General features: G+C 38.9%; 1 protein-coding gene across 4 annotated transcripts in view; it reads right to left on the reverse strand.

Moving 5' to 3' along the window:
* Positions 1 to 9,342: 9,342 nt before the first annotated feature.
* Positions 9,343 to 22,448, reverse strand: part of LOC139740798 (suppressor of tumorigenicity 7 protein homolog) — a 38,914-nt gene continuing 25,808 nt past the window's right edge. Inside the window, exons 5-12 of one of the 4 annotated variants that reach the window (XM_071651372.1) lie at positions 22,119 to 22,197; positions 19,798 to 19,952; positions 17,649 to 17,746; positions 16,753 to 16,940; positions 15,667 to 15,769; positions 14,768 to 15,011; positions 12,159 to 12,298; positions 9,343 to 10,535 (exon numbers count right to left, since the gene is read on the reverse strand). In XM_071651372.1, the coding sequence (XP_071507473.1) occupies positions 10,440 to 10,535; positions 12,159 to 12,298; positions 14,768 to 15,011; positions 15,667 to 15,769; positions 16,753 to 16,940; positions 17,649 to 17,746; positions 19,798 to 19,952; positions 22,119 to 22,197 (1,103 nt within the window). In that variant the 3' untranslated portion in view covers positions 9,343 to 10,439. Of the gene's footprint in view, positions 10,536 to 12,158; positions 12,302 to 14,767; positions 15,012 to 15,666; positions 15,821 to 16,752; positions 16,941 to 17,648; positions 17,747 to 19,797; positions 19,953 to 22,118; positions 22,198 to 22,448 lie in introns of all 4 variants that reach the window. The other 3 variants (XM_071651371.1, XM_071651370.1, XM_071651369.1) reach the window with 3 other exon arrangements.

A 22,448-nucleotide genomic window follows, 5' to 3' on the forward strand; every position in this document is an offset into this window, starting at 1 on the left:
GTCCCATTGCTATGAATGAATGAATGAATGAATGAATGAATGAATGAATGAATGAATGAAAATGAATGAATACTCAAGAGTCAATTTTATTTATCTGTATGTCACAGTACATAGAAATTTAGCTTCCAATTCTTCCAACTTGTTACACACAATAATTATGAAACACACACGCACGCGGACACACACACACACACATACACACAATCAAACAGAAAGTGACAAGCCTGACAGAAAAAGAAAGACAGGAAGGATCTCCTCTCATGCGATAGAAGTCTTGGGGGAGGGGTGGGGGGAAGGTCTCTCAAAGAATAATCAAACAATTCTCAACTATTGGAAATAAACAAAACATGTATGTAACAGAAGTGTATTCAATTCAAATCACAGTAGAAAATGAACATGAAGCAAAAATGAATATGAGTCCCCAAGAAGCAGAGCTTGTGAGTGGAGCCCATTGTGAATGTACAACATTTAATAAAACTATAATGTACAGTGTGAAAGGAAACTTGATCTACATAGATGAGACATCTGGGGCATTTCCTCTGCAGACTGGGGAAAAAAATAAAAAACAAAACAAAACATACCCTCTATCATGAAAATCACCTATTATTTTCTTAATCCTTCACATCTCCAGATGTTCATTATGTGTGCACTTCCTTTATTGCAAATAAATAATGAACCACACATTCGAAATGCGCTTTAAAAACGAAATAAATAAGTGCCGGTAGGCCCGATAGTAAATCATCGCCCAGCATGCATTCTATTTGTTACGTCTCATGAATATTCATTTCAGTTCTCAGCGAGCCGTCCGGTTTTTTTCCACACGCATACATTGCGTATTACAGTATGTGCTACGTTTTATCCATATTAGCGCATGCGCTGTGTAAGTCATACTACAATACGAAATGCGGTAGGACTATAAAAACCTCGGATAAACTCTTTCACAGGGCTCTCAAAACAGATCATATTGTAAATCGACTTCGCCTGCCGTGATTCTAAGTATCTTATCTAAGAGTAAGGCCACTAATTTCGGTATAAAACCCTCTATTTTGGTCTCTGGTCACGTAAATGCTTAGCCATATCAGGTGCTTCCGTGACAGGATAGGTTTGCTGTGCGACCCCTTTACGGTACGTATTTGTCCGTATGGGGTCGCTGCTGCGGTTAGTAGTCGGCCTACACAAGGACTAGAATACGTAATGGCGACTGAAGCTGGTGTAACGGTATACTACTACTACAGTAGTTTTCTGATTTTAGGGATGTAAGTTTTGGTTGAGACGGGGCTTTAGGATTCAATCTTGTGTGTGTGTGTGTGTGTGTGTGTGTGTGTGTGTGTGTGTGTGTGTGTGTGTGTGTGTGTGTGTGTGTGTGTGTGTGTGTGTGTGTGTATGTATGTGTGTGTGTGTATGTGTGTGCGTGTGTGTGTGTGTGTGTGTGTGTGTGTGATCGAGAGAGAGAGAGAGAGAGAGAGAGATAAGGAGAACTATGTGAAAAAGCAAACAATTCTAAAAGGAATTCAAAGTTGTTTTTTATGAACATTATACTTTCGAAATGGATGGAAATATTAAAAATCAAAGCAATCCTATAACAGGTGTAATAATTGGGATGGGTTTTTTTTTCTTAGTTTTTGGATATCTCAGACATTTCAAAACCAATTTTCATTTAACTTAAATTTCAGTAAGAATCACAAAAATGGTTTCTAATCATCTCGCGAAGTTAAAATTAACCTGAATCGCCATCTAAACCAATTACCTATATCATTCCTTTAAGTTCCTCTCTTGTTTCAAATCCTTTTTTTTTCATAAATTGCACTTATTTTTAATCAGAAAGAATGTTTCAACTACAGCTATAAAAAGTAGACAGATAAGAATCCCACCAGGAACCACTTCCACTACACCAGCACTTGTTAGTGATTTCTGATTTCAACATTTGGATGTGTCATTTTTTTTTCTCACTTAAGAATCTTCTCTTTCTCTAAAATAAACGCATCACTTGTAAATTACCTGCATACATGCATACACACCTGCATATATTGTGTATAATTATCTTAATTACCTATGTTAAAAGTCAAATTAAGGGTTGTAGCCTGAGGAGTTCCATGTGATATACATGTATTCAGGAGGTGGACAATTTATGCAATCTGGATTAAAGTTGTTACGCTTCTGTTCCCAATGATCATTGAGTTCACACTAGCAAGTATTTGTGTGCACATATATGCAGTATACATATCATCAGTGAGGATGCAAGATACCTTCTACCTCCCTGGCAATATATTCACATACACTGTGTAGGGTAGTTATCTATTCTGGAGGATATACAATATCTCTACTCATGAAAAATCTGAACCCATAGTCCTCCATCCCATTAGTGTCTCCTGATATTGTGTAAAGTTAGAAGTGGCAGAAAAAAAAATCTTGACTGAAAATGAATGTGACTGTAGAATGTATGTTTCCAAAAGAGGTAGCATCTTTAGGTTACTAGATCTATCATAATCATTCATTTTTGGCCCATCCTGGTGCAGTTTAGAAAACAACACAATACAATGTACTATCATTTTGGAATGGGTTTTTGATAGCGTGGAGGCATTTGTTCAAAGATATCTCGAAAAACTACGGTAGAGGGTATATTTTTCAAACTTCTGTATGCCAAAGTATGTTTGTTCTGTTTTTTTTTCAATGTCCATCAATTTTATCACCACAATACAGCTAAAGTTGGCCAAGTTATGATTTTGAGTCACAGAAATTTGTCTTTATAAAAGCTGCAACTAATCAGGAGGTTGCATTTCACTTGCCTTTCGGAAATTACTCACGCTTTTCTCCACGAAAACGAAATTGTTATGAAATAGATTAAAGATCAATTCAAATTCTAAAAATTGCACTAGACCATCTGTAAATATGTTGTTAATGGGACACAGTATGGCTAGTACTAGTATATGACTGATGTAATGTTTACTTGTATTGGAATGTATTCTCTACAGCTGTATGATTTTTCTTTTAATGAGTCATGTTGAAACAAGATGCTTCCAGCATATGAATTACAGTATACGCTAAATGTTTCATAAGGCTCTTATTTTTGCGAATCAGGTGTAATTGCAAATTTGAAAACACACAAAAATATGAACTCTGATCCCGACACGACGGTGACATGCACACATACATTTCTCTCTTCAGTACTGTGCTCCACAATTGCAAATTTAACCACTTGAAGTCCTGATTCAAGAAAAATTAGACTCACTAAATATATGCCGAATACAGTATTCAAATCTTGCTTCTACTTCTACATGGATAGACGTATGACAAAGATGACACACACAGTTTTTCAGATGTTTCTCCATTTTTTTAATACTTTTTTTTTCGCATCAGACAGCCTTTCAAACACGTAACAAGCACAAAAATTCTTTTCACTCCCTACACGATGTCTCGCCTTCAGATTCTCATAAATAATATAAAAATAAAACTACCTCATGAGCTCATAAAGGAAGAGAAGGAAGCTTTCAGAACAGAAACGGAAAATAAAACAACAAAAAACACAAACTAAAGAAGAGAACTAGAGAAGCGTTCATTGTCAACAGCGTCAAATGGCTCCGTACAGAGATGGCAAGTGATTCTCCTTACTGGATGTACTTTGGACACACAGTTTACCATAAACATTTAGAGGTGCTGTAATACATGAGGCATGAAGACACAGACAAAAAGCCAACCTTCCCTCATGCCCCACCCCCCATCCAAAAAAAAAACAAACAAGCATACATTTTCATTATTCCTAAATGCACTGTGATTTTTTTTAATTCCTGCAGTTCTACCCGTACCATTTCTGATGGTTTTACTGCCTCGAACCCTAAATGCATATTGTGCAAGTTATGGAAGAGCATCTGTACCACTTCTCTTACTGCTTTTATTGGAAATCCCTCTCCTTATAACTATCAAGATATGGCACATGCACCATATGATGAGGATGAGCTCAACGTTAGCTTGTTCCCTTTGTTATGAGTCAATTCCCTCCGCGCAAATTTCCTGAAGAAACCAGACGTATATTTTGTTTAAATATCAAGGGTCTTAATTAAAATAACAAGGATAGAAAATCACTCTCATGCAGTCATGCATCATGTGTAACAAGAAGATGTTATAAACTGATCAAGTGTTACTCCATATGAATGCTGTTTCCCTGAAGTAAATCATGAAGAGTCAATGCACAAAAAACTATTGAATAAATAAAAGATGGCATCCATACAATCATGTCACATCTCCTTTAAATCTACTCTTACACCGAATACGGCTGCAAGTGAGAATGGCTTCGCTTTCACATGATATTCCAAATTTCTGTGATATTTTCAAGTTCCAACTTTTAAGTAGTCAGGGGGGCAAAAGCAAGACACAGCACTAACTTCCTTATACCAATAAGGCAAACCATTTGCTGTGTCTGGCATTTTCGAGTTCTGTTAGTGACGGAATAACGCACGTATACAAATTAAATTTTTGCCATGTAACATGTTACAGTAGGAAATTTTAACAACAATCATATCAGTGACACTGTCAGGATGTAATTACACAATATATTGTAAAGTCCTGCTCCAGATGATCGAATTATTAATTTCCTTCCTTGCGCCCTAAAACACATTTTTTGCCCACTGAAACTTCATCCCATTCTAATCGAGACATGCCCCGTTTCAAATTGCTATTTCCATTGTAAAAATTGTACACACTGAGCCCTTCAGATTGACAAAAGAAGTTGTTCACTGAAAGTGTCTAGAAATGTTTCATGCTATAATCCAGCAATTTATGTAAGTCTGAAAACACATTGGCCCGAATTCACGAAGGTGGTATAAATGAAAGCATGGTTTAAACTATGGACAAAAACCACGGAGCCCCAAGTGTCGCATGGAATATTTCGTTACAAAATCAGTCATTTCGTCGATGAAATTATTATTTTGTAATGAAATGACAACATTTTGTAACTAAATGAACATTTCGTCCACAAAATAATTTTGTTAACGAAATGGTCATTTTGTCGACGAAATGACCAATTTTGTAACGACACTTAGTGCTCCATGGTTTTTGTCCATGGTTTCATTTGTACCACCTTCGTGAATTCGGGCCATTTAAATCATGCTTCCTTCAAGCATGTTTCTTTGTTATGTTCTATCATAATTCCTGGGTGGTTTGCAATCTGCTGCACTGGTGTGACCTCTAAAATGCATGAAGGGGATGGAGCCTCTTTAGACTGCATTTCTGCTGGCAAACCATGCACTTACTAGACAAGTGTGTAACAGTGTTTGCATGCAGTCTTGCATGCATGTGAGCTTGAAGCTGCATAACAAACACAGGTCTCATGGAGTTTATGGCATGACTGTAGTACAATAAGTCATTTGCAGTTTGTGATCAGTGGAGAGACTGATTGGGAGTCTGAACATTCCATAACTCTAAAAATGATTGACATGCACATCGTAATCACGATTACAATCAATGAACAGCTGTAAATCAACAGGATAGGGACAGGCATACAAGTGTCTTTAAGACATCTGTTGTCTTTTTTTTTTTTTTTTTTTTTTTTTTTACAAGTTTGCATTTGATATTATCGTCTGGTATACAGACAACTTTTACATATTATGTGAAATTCAATCCTGGTGACAAGAATGATGATTTTTAATAAACATTGTACCATAAACTGCAATATCCTCTTCTCTTCAACAGAGAGCACAATAGATTACTTTGGTTGTCACAGATGTTGCACAACCTGAAATACCCCATCCCCCTCCTGAGCCACCCACGAGGAGAGCTTTATATTTAAGCCAAATAACATACTCATAAAGGCATTTAAAAACAACTGTTTACGTGTCACACTATTTCTTCACACTGGTAATACTTTACTGTTTAATACATCTGGAGAATCTAACACAAGAATCTTTGGTTAGAAGTGCCCAAGGGCACTCAAATGCCTTCTCTTGACATACATGTATGTAATCCCGCCTATTTTTCTCCTATCTAAAGCAGGTCTGTAGCTACGTCAAAAACGGTAACTTGCTGCTACTAATGGAACAATAATCTCATCCTAGATGGAAGATGTGATTTCACGGTGGAAGGCAACATACCACTCATCATTGTAGGGAAGTTCAAATCACACAAATCAACAACAACAACAAACCCAACTATTTTTGTTTAATGAATCATATCATTTTGGAACACCTGCAACCTTATACAGCATATGTGCCGCAAGCAAACACCTGTATACAGCTGTAAGTAGCTCCCCCCACCCTGAACTGTGTTGCATGTCGTACGACCTTTCACTTGAAAGTGCATTTGAATTGCAAGGAACATCACAAGTATAGCAGCTAATGCCCTTAAATCATTCCATTACATTTCACTTTGCCAGCAAGAAGGATGAGCAGATTTACTGTTATTGGCAAACTGTTGTGTTCCAGCACAAGCAATGGCCTGATTATGACAAAAAACAAACAAACAAAAGGAAAAAGAAGGGGGAGGGGGTGAAGGACACCTGAACACATAGAAAAATGCAGAGAATGAGGGCATTGCATACATGGTGAAACACATTCCTGGAAGTGAAAGTTATCATTGGATAATCTCTACTGAAAGAAAAACAAAAACAGGTGGTTGGAGAAAATCTATAGACCTATTGGTCCGAATTCACGAAGGTGGTACAATTGAAACCATGGTTTAAACCATGGACAATTTGTGTGGAGCGCCAAGTGTCGTATGGCCAAGTGTCGTATGTTACGTAATCAGTCATTTCGTTGACGAAATAATTTTGCAACAAAATGACAACATTTCTAATGAAATGTACATTTTATCAACGAAATAGGCCATGCGACACTTGGCGCTCCATACAAATTCTCCATGGTTCAAATCATGGTTTCAATTGTACCACCTTTGTGAATTCGGGCCATTAACAGTAAAATCTAGAGAGCATGTGCCAACTCTTACAATATTTCAAAGGCAAGATATATGGGGTTGTTTCATCACTGGGTTCGGCTTCTGTATTTGCTTCTCCTGTCATTGCCCTCACCCCACTCAGGCAGTCAACCATTCACATATGCTTGCTCCAGATTATTAGAGATACCCCCTTTAAGAACGGAAATAGTTAGGATTTTGACCCCAATCATGGGTTTTTGGATGAGATGCCATCAAAATTACCCTCCCCCCCCCCCCCCAATCACAGGCTTTTGGAAGGGAAGCCAGCAAAATAACCCCCTATTACAGTTGTTTTGGAATGGAAGCTAGCAAAATTACTCCCTAAATGAAGGAAGAGTGCCGAGCCGAAGAGTATGTAATTGATACGCGCTAACCTACTTATAGTAGCCAGCGCATAGTGCCTGTTAGCATACATACTAGCAGCATGACTAACCTTTAATGACTGTGGCGAAATGTCCTGCTTTGCAGCAAAACATGCACTGTAAGCAAGCCTGCGAAGAATTGGGGCAGACAGCAAAAAACCATATGACCTCTATTTCTCAATTTATCGAGGGATTGAAATTATCTCTTTTCGGGGCCCTTTCATCAGGATCGTTCAGGAAAGATTTGAAAATTACCCCATTTATTTATTTATTTATCTATTTTTAATATTAAATGACCCCCCCCCCCCTTTTCTTTCTGTCTTTTTTTTTTTTTTTTTTTTGGGGGGGGGGAGGGATTTTTCCCAATTGAGCCCCTAAACAACCTTTTCCCAAAGAAATATCAGGAACATGCATGCAGTACAGATGAGCACCTGAGTGGTTTGGGGGGGGGGGGGGGGGGGGGGGCCAGGTCACTGTCCAACTAAAATGATCTGGAATTCATTTACAGTGTACTGTCAGTAACAAGCACATCAATCTCTTAGTTCTGGATCATGTAGACCATCGCTTAACAAAAACAGAGAAAAAAACAACATCTATCACACTTGATAGCAAGTGATGGGGTAACAGCATTCATTACAAAGTTCTTGTCTTAAAAAGTTTTTTAATTCGTTGAAATCTACTCAGCACCACTGGCACATTTGAGAAGAGACTGTGACATGGTAGCACCCAGACGAAGATAAGACTGCTACCGCTTTGCGAAGGAATGAAACATAACCGGATGGACATTCAAAGCCATTTAAATAATGTAAGTACTGATATACCCTGACCTGCAGTGTTACAAACATGAACAATACTTTAGGCATCCTTGGGGCATTTGTGTATTAAAGTGTGCCTGTCTGCAATCAAAGGGAAGAGGTACAAATATAGCACAACACAAGGAGTTTACATGGCATCGGGGCACGGGGAACACAACATAACTACTCTCTTTCTGAGGACTCTGTCTTGAACATGCACATAATCTGAATGAAAACATAAGGGAAATGTGTGAAGGCAAACAACTTATAGCTAGTAGGGTATGAAGCTAGGCAGTTCTTGCCAGTATCATACAGCTAGGAACTATATTGTAGCCCATCCCCACATTTTGTTATTTTTCTCTCTTTTCTTAAGCTGTTGCTCTCTTACATTGTGTTTTCTAGAGAACCTGATATAGCCTCTTTTCCATTCAGCGGCATCTCCCAAAAAAATCATTCCCCTTGAATGTAGAAAACAAGTTTGTTTCCCTACAAAGTTAAAATAAGCATGAACATGTGATGGAACAGCCTGAGCAAAAGTGGCACATTCACTCAGAACTTGAAGACCACATAAACATGGGTGCCATGTCAAAATGAGCTCTATTTCATCTATTTCTGTCACTGGTGCAAAAGCATGGCAAGATGTATACACTGGACAGCAAAAGAAAGTACCCACTTCTGTCAAAGGCCGCACACAAAAATTCACCCCCAAGAAATATACAATTTTTTTACACAGGTGTGCTACAATGCCCCTTACTTATCACATGCACATAAGCAAGTGAATGTCTTTATAACAAAGAAGAAATCGACATGCACAGCATCTTGGTCATTGAATCAAAAGTCCCACACAACAGCACTTTTGACCATGCAAAAATGGCCACTTAATGGATAACATTTTTAACCAACCAATATGTCAAAGTGAACACCTGTTTTGTCGAAATGATGTTAATGAGTGTATTCTGTAATTAGAGATGCTATCCTTCGTGATTATGCTAATTCTCAGAATAAAATCAGTTAGCTCTTTTAATAGACTGGACATTACTTTACTCTGGTCTAAGCAAGCTTCCATCAGGAAAATTATGCCACGTCTTGTTAGGCTTGTAAGGCTCATTCTGTCACATTTTGTGACTTTTGATTCAGCGACCAAGATGATGTGCATGTTATTTTTTCTTTGTAATAAAGATAATTACTTGCTATTGGGTATGTGATTACTAATGGACATTGCAGCATACATGTGTACAAAAATTGTTTATTTCTAGGTGGTGAATTTTTTTGTGTGCAGCCTTTCACAGAAGTGGGTACTTTCTTTTGCTGTCCAGTTTAGATGGCCATTAAAAGACCAGTATATTCCCATTTAACCACTTTGCCTTTTGGTCTTTAACCCTTACTACCACATTGCAAGAACAGTGTGGAACCCTAATACATACACACTCAAAGGGGAAAAAAAGAGAGAAAACAAAGTCAAAAGTGATTCATTAATAAATGAATAAACATGAAGAAGTATTTCCAATGCCAGGCGCCATTATTCGACACCAGTCATATACCTGAAAGTGCCCAGGTAATCTGTATCATGCCATCACACACACTGTTTGTTTGTTGGATTGACACACCTCTAGATGCAAACACCAAATTGTACAAAATCATCTGTGTGGGAGTGAAAAGAATTTTAATTCTCATTTCTACTTTTTCTCCACTGACTGCTTTCCAACCATTTTTTCTTACACGCAGTTTTCAAACAACAAGCAAAAAACATTAAATAAGCCACTATTCATTTCACGTCTGAATGCAGGGTGCAGATTAAAAGCTCTGCAAATATGTTTAGCCTACTCCATTACACACTTGACCTTCGTACCGTCTGAAGCAGGAAAATTTTGAGAAAAGTCTTGCAAATTGCTCATAGAGCTCACAGTCACAAAAATGTCAATACACTTTACACGTACAGCACAAGAAAAAAACAAACAAACAAAGTTGCTTCAAGTGTAAACAACATGCCTGCTGAGATGAACATAACACAGGAAAACACAAGTACATCAACAACAAGAGAGAAAGATAGAGAGAGAGAAGAGAGAGTGAGATAGGAAGAGCACAGAAAGGAGACAAGAAATTAATGAGATAGCACAGCTTGTACAGTCCAACTTTTGCGTGGGCCACGACTTAAAACTGGAAAGGAAAAAAAAGAAGAAGCGGTGAATGTCTTTTTCTCTTTCTGATCGCAACCCTGCGCTTGGGACGCCGAGATGAGAAACAAGAGCTGGCGGAGGCTGAAGATGGCATCCAAAGTGCCACTGGCTCCTCTTCCAATGTCGACAGGTCCCTTCTCCTCCTTCCAGCCAAGGCATCACCGCAACACGGCCCACCTGGCTCCTTAGAGACGGGTAAGTTGCTGGAGGAGGCTGGCAGGAATGATGCCTTCCAGTCTCTCCATGACGAAGCTGAACGGCGCTGACAGCGACGAGAGGAACTAAAGGGGTGGCAGATCAAGAAAATAACACTCTTAGGGGGTGTTGCGATTAATTGCAAATATCTATTGCAACTTTGCAATGGAGAGATCTATTGCAACTTGCAATTAATTGCAAATTTGTAATCTATTTCAGGATTTGCAATAGATTTTGGGGAGTTGCAATTAATTGCAAGTTTCTTGCAACACCCCTTTAATCAGTATAATAATTCTTGAAAATTCTATGTGTTTCACGCTAAATTCATAGACACCTTGGTTCCTCAAAAATATGTTAGATAATAAGTTTGGAGGCAATGTTAAGGCCCGGTCACACCGCCTGAACTTTGTTGGAGCGTTCCTTGAACGGTAGGGAGAGGGGGCCGAATTTCGACAACGCTCGTCACCGTGCACGAAATGGGGAAAAAATCGAAAACACGGGTGTTGCCTTAGCGGTGCGTTGCTTTAGCGTTGGTTTAACGGTAGCGAGCGTTGGTTAAGCGGTGACGTGAGCGTTGATAGAGCGGCATTCTGCGCATGCGGGCGTTGGCTCGGTGGTTGCTTAACGTTGGTTTAGCGGCATACCGCTTTTGACAACGGAGCTGAACGGAATGCTTTGATAGAAGTTCTGATAGATTTTTGATAAAGTGGATGATTGAAGTTCATCATGCCACGTGGACAAAAGAGGAAGGCTGGAGAAGGAAAGGCAGAAGCCTCCAAGAAGATCATTACTGAGCAGGCAGCTGAACCAATGGAGTCAGGTAAATATATGTGGCCCACTGGTTGTGTCAAGAAATATTTAACAACTGTGAAAAAATACTGTTATGTATTTTACTTCAACATTTGAGCAAATTCGATATAAATGAGGTCTGCACTCAACGGCAGCTCATATTCCAAATAATGGGCTCTTGGTACATTTCTCCCCGTATTTATAGCAAAATTCTGATAACACTCCGACACCTCCATACCAACGCCAAACCAAAGTTCATCACCGCAATGGATCGCTGCTTCAACGCCCGACACCGTTCCAGCAATCCCGTGTCCGCTCGTAAAACGATCACAACCACTCCACCAAAGTTTGTGCAACGTTTAATCACCGCCCAGGCAAAGCTGGCGAAGCAGCGGTGGTCCAGCGTTCAAGAATTCTGCGTTGGCCTAGCGGACCCAAGCGTCCACGAACTTGCGTCTAGCGGTGCAAAACTTTGACTGGGTGTTGTTGGAGCGGTGGTGAACTTTGCCGGAGCAGAAAATTGCCCGCTCCTCACCACTTGCAATATTTTGTGCAGCTCAAAACTTTCGGAGAGGTAGGAGGGACCATCAGCGGTGGCCGAGCGTATACAGCGTTGCCTTAACGGGGGCCAACTTCTGTTAAATGGTGGTGAACGGTAACGAGCGGTGATGAATTTTTTTCACCGCTCCAGGAACGCTCCAGCAAAGTTCTGGCGGTGTGACCGGGCCTTTAAACCTTAACAATTTGGGCACGATTAAAGGTATATTCCCGTACTGAATTTCTGTACATTTTAGTGCAAAAATTGACAGTTGTGCAGGCATGTATATGAGAACTATTTTTTTCCCTATAAGAACATCCATTTATCATCATTTATCATTCTTGACACAGGCTTTTTTTGAGAGGCACCCTAGAGTACTCACTGCTTTAGCGATGGCACCCATTGGTTCAGGAAACTGGTGGGTGAGGAGCGCCAGTGAGGCAGTAAAGGTGCACAGCCCTGCTGTGAACAAGATGAAGAACGGTAACTCCTTCTTCGGGTATACAGACACCTCGTGGAATGCTGCTGATGATGCGCATGTTTGGCAGGACAGAGATAGACACGGACAGAGGGAGAGACAATGTAGGACACATGTTAACGATTTCATTTATAGACCAGGGGGGGGGGGGGGGGGGGGGCATTTCATGAAGGAACTTGTCGGATAAAATATCTGACAAGTCAATTATATCTGACAAGTTTTGAGAAATTCTTTAGTCTGATTAGCTGATTTCTCTGAACTTGTTGGACATAATTGACTTATCGGACATTTTATCCGACAAGTTCCTTCATGATATGCCCCCCTGATGTGTACTGCTTAACAAATATCCCATACACTGAGAGGACCTAACTGAATATAAATGGATTCCTGAGGTGGCAGGAATTCTCTATTACTGCTATTTCTGTCACCTATGAGTCTATAATTACACAGGTTGTTTGAAATGGTGCATGATATACTGTAAAAGTGGATATTTTTGCGTGAGTACTTTTTTGCACTGCATCGCGTAAGATGAGTGAGTTTTGCTTGTTTTTATTTCTGCAGAATCAAGACATCAATTACTGTAACAAATGGCAAGCAAAAATATTCACATGCTTACATTTTCATGCTAGCTTCTGGTTGCGTGAAATGCGTAAAATTTCAATACCACAAAAATGTCCACTTTTACAGTATTTTGTCTTACATAATTCAAAATCCCTCCCATGAGTCTTACATGAAAATCATAACAATGTTTTTCAATTACCCTAATTTTCTCTGTAAGTCTAATCCTAGTCAAATATGATTCAGTGTACTGCAGTGGAGGCAAGTTACAGAGTGGTCTGCGAGGGCAATTCCAATAGTACTTTCCACACACGAGAGATAAAAAACCATTATACAAATAATGACTGCTATGAGGGGCACACTTAAAATTATGGGCCCAAGGTGATGTGAAAACCATAACTATGCCCGAAGCGAAGCTGAGGGCATAGTTATGGTTTTCACATCACCGAGGGCCTACATAATTTTAACTGTGCCCCGAATATCAAGCTGTCATTATTTGTTTTATATACCGAAAATATAGATTCCGAAATATAGATACCGAAAATATAGATTTTAGTCTCTTTTACAGCACTCGTAATCAACGCTGATCGACAGCGCGGCGGTCATATCATTGGTGCGTACATATGAGTGATCTATGTGTACTGGGTTGCGACTGTCTCCAAACCTATTTACAGGGCACAGTTGATTCTATGCCCCGGGCACAGTAAATCATGACATCATTTTGATCAAAAATGGGGCACAGCTATTTTTATGACTCCACTTTTAACCAATCAGATGAGAGGAATCTATATATGAGGTATATAATGATCAATAGCACGGTATCATGTACTAAACCTGGAATGTCGTCATGGTATCACACATTTTTCTCTATCAGCATTTCATTTTCAACATCATCACTATCAGAGCAACACTATGTTTGGTCACATGACGCTATGAAGACCAGTCCCTGAACAGGAATCTACTAATGAGGAATTTAACAGGAAATGCAACAAAAACCTGGCAGTAATCTGAACATGCCAAGGACAACTTTTTTATGGTTAAAAGCATTAACAAATCTACTTATTCTATTAGCAAATGTGCACGTTACTTGGTTGAGCTCTCTTTCAGTCGAACACAGCATAACCCTGAAAGAGCCTTGCGTAAAAAGGGCAATAGGGCGATAGGAAAGCTCCAGAGTACTCTCTCATCAATATGTCCTCAATTATATCTGGCCTCTAAAAACTTCAGCCACAAATTGATTTCGCATGTTGAGATGGATTTTGAAGGAGAGACAACATCTAAATTGATCTGGTAACCTTAGAATTGTGCAAACTCCAGGCAATAAGCAATTTTTGAGCATTCACTCTCACATTCACTCTCTCACTTTTTTCATAGCAAATGTCCAGAAATGTAAAGACACTTCACTGCAAGGTATCCCGTTGTAGCCCTTCAGGTACTTTTTGCCAGAATCCACATCCAAATAATACTGACAAGACCAAAAGAATTATGTTCATAAACTCTAACCTTGTGAATCCATCCCATTTTTATGAGTACCAAACCTGAGATGATGTCGTGTTTAAGCAATACACATACACAATAACACACGCTTACCACCTAAACAGCTAGTGGGGAGGACGGATACATACACACATACACCATGTAGACATATGGATGCACATGGTGCACACCATACATTTGGGGTATCACGACCTTTTGACCCTAAGCATCCACGCCAGTTGTGAAACGCATTTATGTATTCTCACATGAATAATGCAGATAATTCTGGTCAAGTTGTGTCCATGCAATTTGAATTTTTTTTTTAATTCAAAGACTAATCATTGATGTTGTCTGCAGGCAGAATTTCCTGTGAAGAGTATCAATGCTGCTCTGCAAGAATCAACGTTTTTAACTTGAGAGATTCTCCCATCAGTCCTATATTCCTTGGACCCCTACAGTAGGAGTGTTCACCAACTTACGAGGCAGTAATTCCCTGTCCACTGTCTCAGTACAGCTGGGGTACGGGTAGAAGAGGTGGCCCTTCTCCAGCGGGTACGGGATCATGCGAAATGTCCCCTCCCAAGTACAGTGCAGGAGCTGGAGTGCGCCCTCGACCCTTTTCCAGTGCGCAATGTGGAAGAAGCTATACGCGATAGCCTCGCTATCACCCCTCTTCAGGATGTGTTCTGGTGGCAAGATCAGGCTTTTCATTTCCAATAAGTACTGGAGGGGTAAAGAAACAACACAATCCATATTCAACTGTACAATAATATTTGATATCTTATGTGGCAACACATTTCTCTAGAATCAGAATTTTATCACAAGAAGCTTGCACTTCCACAATTCGTTTCACACCCATCAATTTTACAAATTTTATCTGCAGAAAGGATGGACACGATTAAGTATTTTCAATATAAGTTTCTGAAAATCAATTATTTCTGTCAAGAATAAAGCACTTTATGATTTATTTCTATTTTTCTATTTGTGCAAATTCTGACAGCGTGTAATTGTAATATCAGATACATGTAGTTACTTTCGCTGCAAGTGTATTCGATACCATAGCAGGAAACCGTCATCATATTACATGCATAATTGGTTATTGTGGGATAGATAAAACAATTTTGTAACACCACGTTCAACCTTACACTTTTATCTTGCACATTGTTGTATTTTAGTCAACACACAAGCTACAAGCTTTACAATTTAACCTCCAAAACTAAAGGCCACAATATTGACTGTTTTCATCAGAGACTAACACAGACTCGTGAATCTCTTAATAATGCTTCAGTTTATAGTTCTATCCAATTTCCATGTTGGGGAGTCCGTATTAACTATACTGCACCTGAGTGAAGTATACACTTTCACGTTTGAGGCTAACCTTTGGTACATGTGGATTGAACTCCACTGCTCGATGTATCGCCTCCACGGCGTTCATCTCCGCCGTAGACAGCCCTCGTTTGGACGCTATCTCCGGCGAAAACCTGAACGATGAAAGAGAAATTTGGGAGCTGCTACTATGGATGTTGGAGCTTCTATTTTATACACAGAGGGTAACAAAGCAAAACAAGAGAGAGAACAGTGTGTCAGTTGTTTTGCTTTTTATCCTTCTGGAACAACTCCTCATCCTTTCAGGACATACGACCCAATTAAACCTGACAGATTTTCTGCTAATGCCTATTTTCATTGTATCACATAACCGGGGTATGCCTTGACTTTCAACTCAATTACAGAAGACATGATTTGATTAGCATGTTGACAGTTCAATGTCTTAATAGGAGTGACAAACTTTCCACAAACATGCCTATACAGTGCTAATTAAAGGGAAGTTTCCCAGGCATAGTGGTTTGTGGGAATCTAGTCAAGGTAGAAAGACTTGAATCAGTAGGTGCTAATTCGAGAATAATTGGACACTACAAAGAGGTCAGAAGTTTTAAAGTTCTGATTAATTCCACATGTAATCTTCTCTAGGTGGAAGCTCATACTATCAAGCTACAGCAGGGTTTTCAACTCAATAGCTTAAAGACTCTCTGTATAGAATCTACAGTAAGCTTGCATATGAAAGTATTACAGAAAGTACAAAAGAGCATAAGCATTAACACAAATAGGTGATAGAACACAAGTTCGCACTCTTTTTCCCCCTCGACCTGTCTATATAACAACATATTTTTTAATCTATATTTGTACCTACCTATCCATCTCTCTTATCTATATGAATTGTGCCATCTATGCTAATTTGAAATGAGCAAACTGAGTAAAATGAGCCAAATGAGAAATATGAACCAGAAATAGCAAAGAAAGAGTTCTGACACTCCTCATTTGCAGGTCAAATCAGAAAAGCTTTCCGTACTTTGGTTTTTTTGTTGTTCTTTTTTTTTTTTTGGGGGGGGGGAGGGGGCACAGACTGGCAATGTTTTTGAGAGCTTTGGAATATCTTTGCTCAAATCGAATGGGGCGTGGCACTCACTTGTCGCACACCGTCCGCGCCTTGAGGAGCGCCGCCGTGTAGCAGATTGTGGCCGACTTGGGCAGACTGATGTCGTCGTACTTGGCAAGCAGGGCCTGGACGTCTGCATACAGCTGCATCTCCAGCAAGGCCTCGATGAGGTTCTCGTGGATCTGGAACATGCTGACTACTGGGAACTCTTTGATCAGCTGCAGCGGGAGGGCGAGGTAAATGCTCACAATTGATTTGTGCGTTACGACTTATTATCACTCAAACACGGAGGGGACAGGGAAGGGGAGGAAAGAAATCTCTTCTCCACCACTGGATATGGAAAGTATATAGGCATACATGTTTTGATCTGTCCCCACCTCATGAATTAAAATGTACTCATTATCAGATTCAATGAAAATATCCTCTGACTGGTATCAAAGTGTTCACCTCCAGTTTATTCAGCTGGCACAAAGCGATGTCACCCAAATCTTCACAAAACTCCTGAAAATGTTGCTCTGTCTGTCTCCAAAAGCAAGACCGTTCATCAAAATCAATTACACTTGTTCAAAGTGCAAAGCATTCAGATAAATGGCTCTCACACAGAAAATACCATACCAAGTCAGCACATTGCATTCAGCCAGATGAAAGGAAAAGCACAAAATTTCTGGTTTGTATGCAACCTCAATACATGATGAATCAATGGTTACAGTTCAGGGGATTTATGGGCATCTGTCTCATTCCTTGTCATATAAAATCATTACTCCTCTATTGGTACAAGCAGGTTACTATTATGTGACACGAGACATTAAGAGCATCACTCAACTGCAAAATCATGCCATCTACAGCTGCATTATGTCTCTTCCACCCCCCCCCCTTGAATTAGGATACGCTCACATGAGCTTGCACTTTTCAGTCTCCCTACTCACATCTCGCATCATTTTGACAGCTTCCTTTGTTCTGCCGAGTTTTCTCATACACATCGCAATCCGTCGCTTCACGTACACCAGCACATTCAGGTCTCTTCCTGTGTTGGGGTGTCAAGAGAAAACACCAGGGTGTGTTAGGATTTAATTCAATGCCTGTGAGAAAACCTAATCAGAGGCCGACTCTGGTGATGCCTCGCGCATCACTACGCATTTGCCCCATCCTGCACGCATTCAACTTATAGGCAATTTCATGGGCAGATTTTCCATCTCATTTAAGCGGCGGGGAAATTTGCCCATGGCTGCTACACAAAGCAAACAAATTTTCAGCTACACTACACGACTACAATGCCATTTCTCTTTTTTTCTTTTTCTTTTTTTGTCATCACTGCCTGTAGTGCTCTTTCATAATGAAATTTATTTAATGCCTCTGTAGGTGCTGTGTGACATAAATGAAGAATACTGGAAGAGCTAATTCTACTCTGTGTATGGAAAAAACAAATAAAACATATGAGCAACAAAATGAATCTCAAACGAACAAATTATTACAATTTTGATGAGGACTCTGGTTATCAGCAAAAACTCAAAGTTGATGGCAAATGCATACATTTCAAGCTCATGATATAAATGTCTACTACAGCATCTTTAGATGAACAATCATGAAAATTAACATCAATTATGACAATAAAAAACGTGCTACATGTGCATTTTGATGTCATTTCGAAGACTTCCAAGCCCACTTTTGAGCCAAGTGAGAATGAAGAGCTACAATGATCATAAATGTAACACAGTTACAGTGAATGTTGCTCATAAGATTGCCTGATTATATATTTGTCAACTTTATTCAAAGCACTTGTGTAACATTACACTAGTGCCTGCACCTTTCCTCTTGTAATGATTCACAGTTTTTAAAGGAAAGCTTCTTGCTGCTTGACAGCTTTTAAAGGACAACTCCTTGTTGCTTGACATAAAATGTTACCATAGAAACATCTTGAGGAAAATTTCATCCACTTGTTATTACTCAGTTGGTACATTTCACAATTTCACACTACAGAAGTCTCTATGTCACATTGAAAGATCACAATTAAAATACTTTAGATACCAGAAACCACACTGGTATGTATGCCTATCAGCCAACAATTTCTTGTAAAATACTAACTAAAGACCGTATTTCAGAAGTTCGACCACTCATATTCATGAAGCTTCTAGTATATGATATAACTTCAAAGTGGCACAATCTTTGCATGCTATCTATTTTTGTCACAGCAATCAGTGATATCAACTGAAGAGGTTTGATACAATTTTTAGTGACTTAAGACCACTGACTAATGTCAAGCCCTGTGTACAAGCATTGTCACAATATGAAATTCACGCGAGGAAACTCTATATTTGGTCTCTCCCAGCAGAAAGAAGACTTTTGCAAAATAATGAGCCACAGAAAAAAAAAAATCTGTGATGTTTCAAGTTCCAAAAACCTGATTAGAATGTTAATTTAGAGTATAACTTTTTAGACAACTCCCATTCTATCACCAAAGTCCGGTGGACACTGATTGATTGAAAGGTATTTATTGAATAACATCCTTTGCAGCCCGCAGGCTGAATTGCGGACATCTTACAAGCATCAGCATGAATACATTCACATATATACAAACATAAATTAAAATATATTAACTATTGCATCATAAAATTAATCTTTCCCATTAACAAAACAGAAAAACAAATATTACAATTACAATTTCTGACACCTCTGTCCTTATTTTCATAAATTATCTCTATTGTTTATACAAATAACCTTACTAAAATCAACTTCTTTTCCATCTACTCATCTTCTTCTTCTTCTTCATATTCTCTTTTCCCCCTCCTTATAAACTTTACTATCCTCTTCTTCACTTCCCCTCCTTCAACCTCTTCTCATTCCATGAAATTATCATTATCACTATCACACATATTTTTCATCATAACAATTTAACTACCATTTACTCTCTTTTACAAAACATCAATCAATATTAAATTCATCAAAAATATAATATTATTATACAAAACACTGGATTCATATCACTGTGCAGGCTTGCAAAAGAGGGCACCCTTCTCATAATCACAATTACATCCTACAGTATCTACTTCTGACCATGCAATCCTGTTGTACACTTACTGTGAATTTTCTCATGCGTCGGGCTGTGATGCTGCAGGGCCTGACTGCGCTTGAAGTTGGCCTCAGCTATCTTGAGAGCCTGCCGAAACTTTTTCTCAGCATCTACTATAGTTGTCGCCTCTTCTTCAGCCAGCAGTATAAGCGCTGTTGCACAGCTGCAAACAAGACCAGAGACACGTAATAGAGACCAGCTAAGAAGACCAGGGCCCCGTTTTATCAAAAGATATAATTGATTATAAATTTCATTTCCATACAGGCTCCCATAGACCTACCACAGAAATCAACTTTATAATCAAGTATAACTCTTCATAAAACGGGGCCTAGCTAAATACGGCGATGGAAAATCGGGACCACTGAATTTACTTCGGTAAATGTGGTACCATGTTTTAAAGTGACCTCTTTATCATGAAGTTTCCAATCGTCTCTTTCAGACTGTCGATGAAAGAACACAAACTTGTATCACCTGCAAGTGATATTGTTCAAAACTACAAATCAGAAATTATCGTTCAAAGAACACTGAATACACCATGTAATATTGCTTTCAATCCAATCCACACACTATGTCACTGGACACACACAAACTATTCCTACATACAGCACAATGACCCACATTTGATATGCACGCTACACACATATCAAATGTGACCCTGCACCTCAAAACAAACAAAAAGTCGCCAGACATGAATTTTTAGTTGAGACCATATTCTGAAAGAACAGACTTTAAGCTTTAAAATGATGTATAACTCAAATCAAATGGACTCTCCTAACCTATCTAAATATTGGAAAGAAAGCACAAACTCAGGAAAAGTGTGAACTGAGAAAAGAGGCTCCGAAGTACAGTGTCTATTCAAGCGCTTAATCTAATACCAAACCGTGCTGGCTGTGCGATGAATGGGACAAAAAACAGGAAGTAAACCACCAGAGTAACAACAATGAAGGGATTATCAGATTAAACTGAAATTAAGCATGCCTCATTAACACACTCTGTCCATAATTAATGCCAACTTTCAAAGCAGCAGTATTATCCTTTCAAAAGTTATTAGAGTTGAAAGTGAAGAGTGTGGACAAGGTTTTTCAGAAATGAAAAAGGGATTCTAAAGACACACCTAATCACACTATTCTACTAAAAATGTTCGAGATAAACTGCTAAAAAAACACACTTTCCTGCCCATTTTATGATACCAAATTTTAGCATAATGTAAAAGAAGACCCGCTCTTTCAGAAAATATGAAAAAGTCAAGCTCGGCTAGGTTGACCCATTTCACTTATTTTCAGTCCTCACGCAAAATCAGTGTGTGCGACTTTATGTTCGTTTTGAGGTGCACTGTCACAAATGATAACATCGCCTCATTAGATTCTCTGTAGGCTTTAACTGAGAGAAGTGCTGCAGGTAATATTTGCAAGAGTGGCGCAGTCTGTGAAACATCATACAAATGAGGGTGCAATTCCCAGCATCAATTTCTCACACTTGTTGCCTTACAGGAAATAATGTGGTATGTGCCACTAATTCAATTTTATTCCATTAAGTCCCAGGAACTAATATCTTTATGGTTTGGTGCTGTATCAGTTGATAAAAATGTTAATGTTCCAAAAGGTAAAGTAAATACATAATCTTTCATTTGAACCCTTGGGAGTTCATATACGACTGATTCTTAAGGTTGCAGCATTCCAAAAAGTCTATCTTAAAGTGATAAATTTGGAACAGATTCTCAGATTGGCCATAAACTGTCAAATATCAAAGGTCCCTGTCTTTATCTAAGATTAAGAATTAATGATTTTTGTCATATCCATGTAATTTTCCCCATATAAATCATAATGCAGTAAAATTCAGGGGTACTGGTTCTATGACAGAAACATGATACTGTGCACAGTAAGCTGTTATTTTCGCGCACAGATGTTTTTGCAAAAATGAGGTGGTCATGGACATTTTCATGTGATTTTGTTTTCGCTATTTTGACACCGATGCTATCATAAGCGAACTAATGTCTGCCAGTTCTAGATATTTTCGTGTGCTGTTAAATTTGCCATCCAAGAGTGACTTGTGCAATTTGCAAAATTAAACCTTCGCGAAAATAACAGCTTATTCATAAGTCCCACGGAGGGGGAGGGGGGATCTCCAAGGCCCCATTTCATAAAGAGTTTATTTGATGACAACTCTTTGCTGGAATGACTATTGTCATGGTAACGACAAGAATACAGCTTCCTGATTGGCAGTTTTCTGTGGAAAGTGGTCATTCCAGCAAGAGTTGTCATCCTAACATCTTTTATGAAATGGGGCCCAGGACTTGATGGTTTCAGCAGAAAAAAAAGAAAAGACTCACTCTCCAGATTTCTCCATGGCTTCATGTGCTGCTTTGATCCTATTCTGAGGGTTTCTCTCTCTCCAGGCTCTCATCATTACTGTACACATTTCCAAAAAGAAAAAAAGAAATAATTTACCCAAGGTTTATGAATGCCACAGAAATGGATAGAGAGGGATGTTAATTACATTCAAGTTGACAAACAAAGACAAAAATGATACAATGTCAAACATACACGAGACATAAAGTTTATTTCAAAATTTACTTCTCATTCACGATAGAACATGATACACAAACAGCTTCATATGTTAAGCCTTTCCGGATCTACGTCTGGCTTGCTCACGATGAAAT

Source organism: Diadema antillarum, unplaced genomic scaffold (genome assembly GCF_040938485.1).
Source record: "Diadema antillarum isolate AM-2024a unplaced genomic scaffold, OU_Dant_1.0 seq00000885_RagTag, whole genome shotgun sequence".
NCBI lineage: Eukaryota > Metazoa > Echinodermata > Echinoidea > Diadematoida > Diadematidae > Diadema > Diadema antillarum.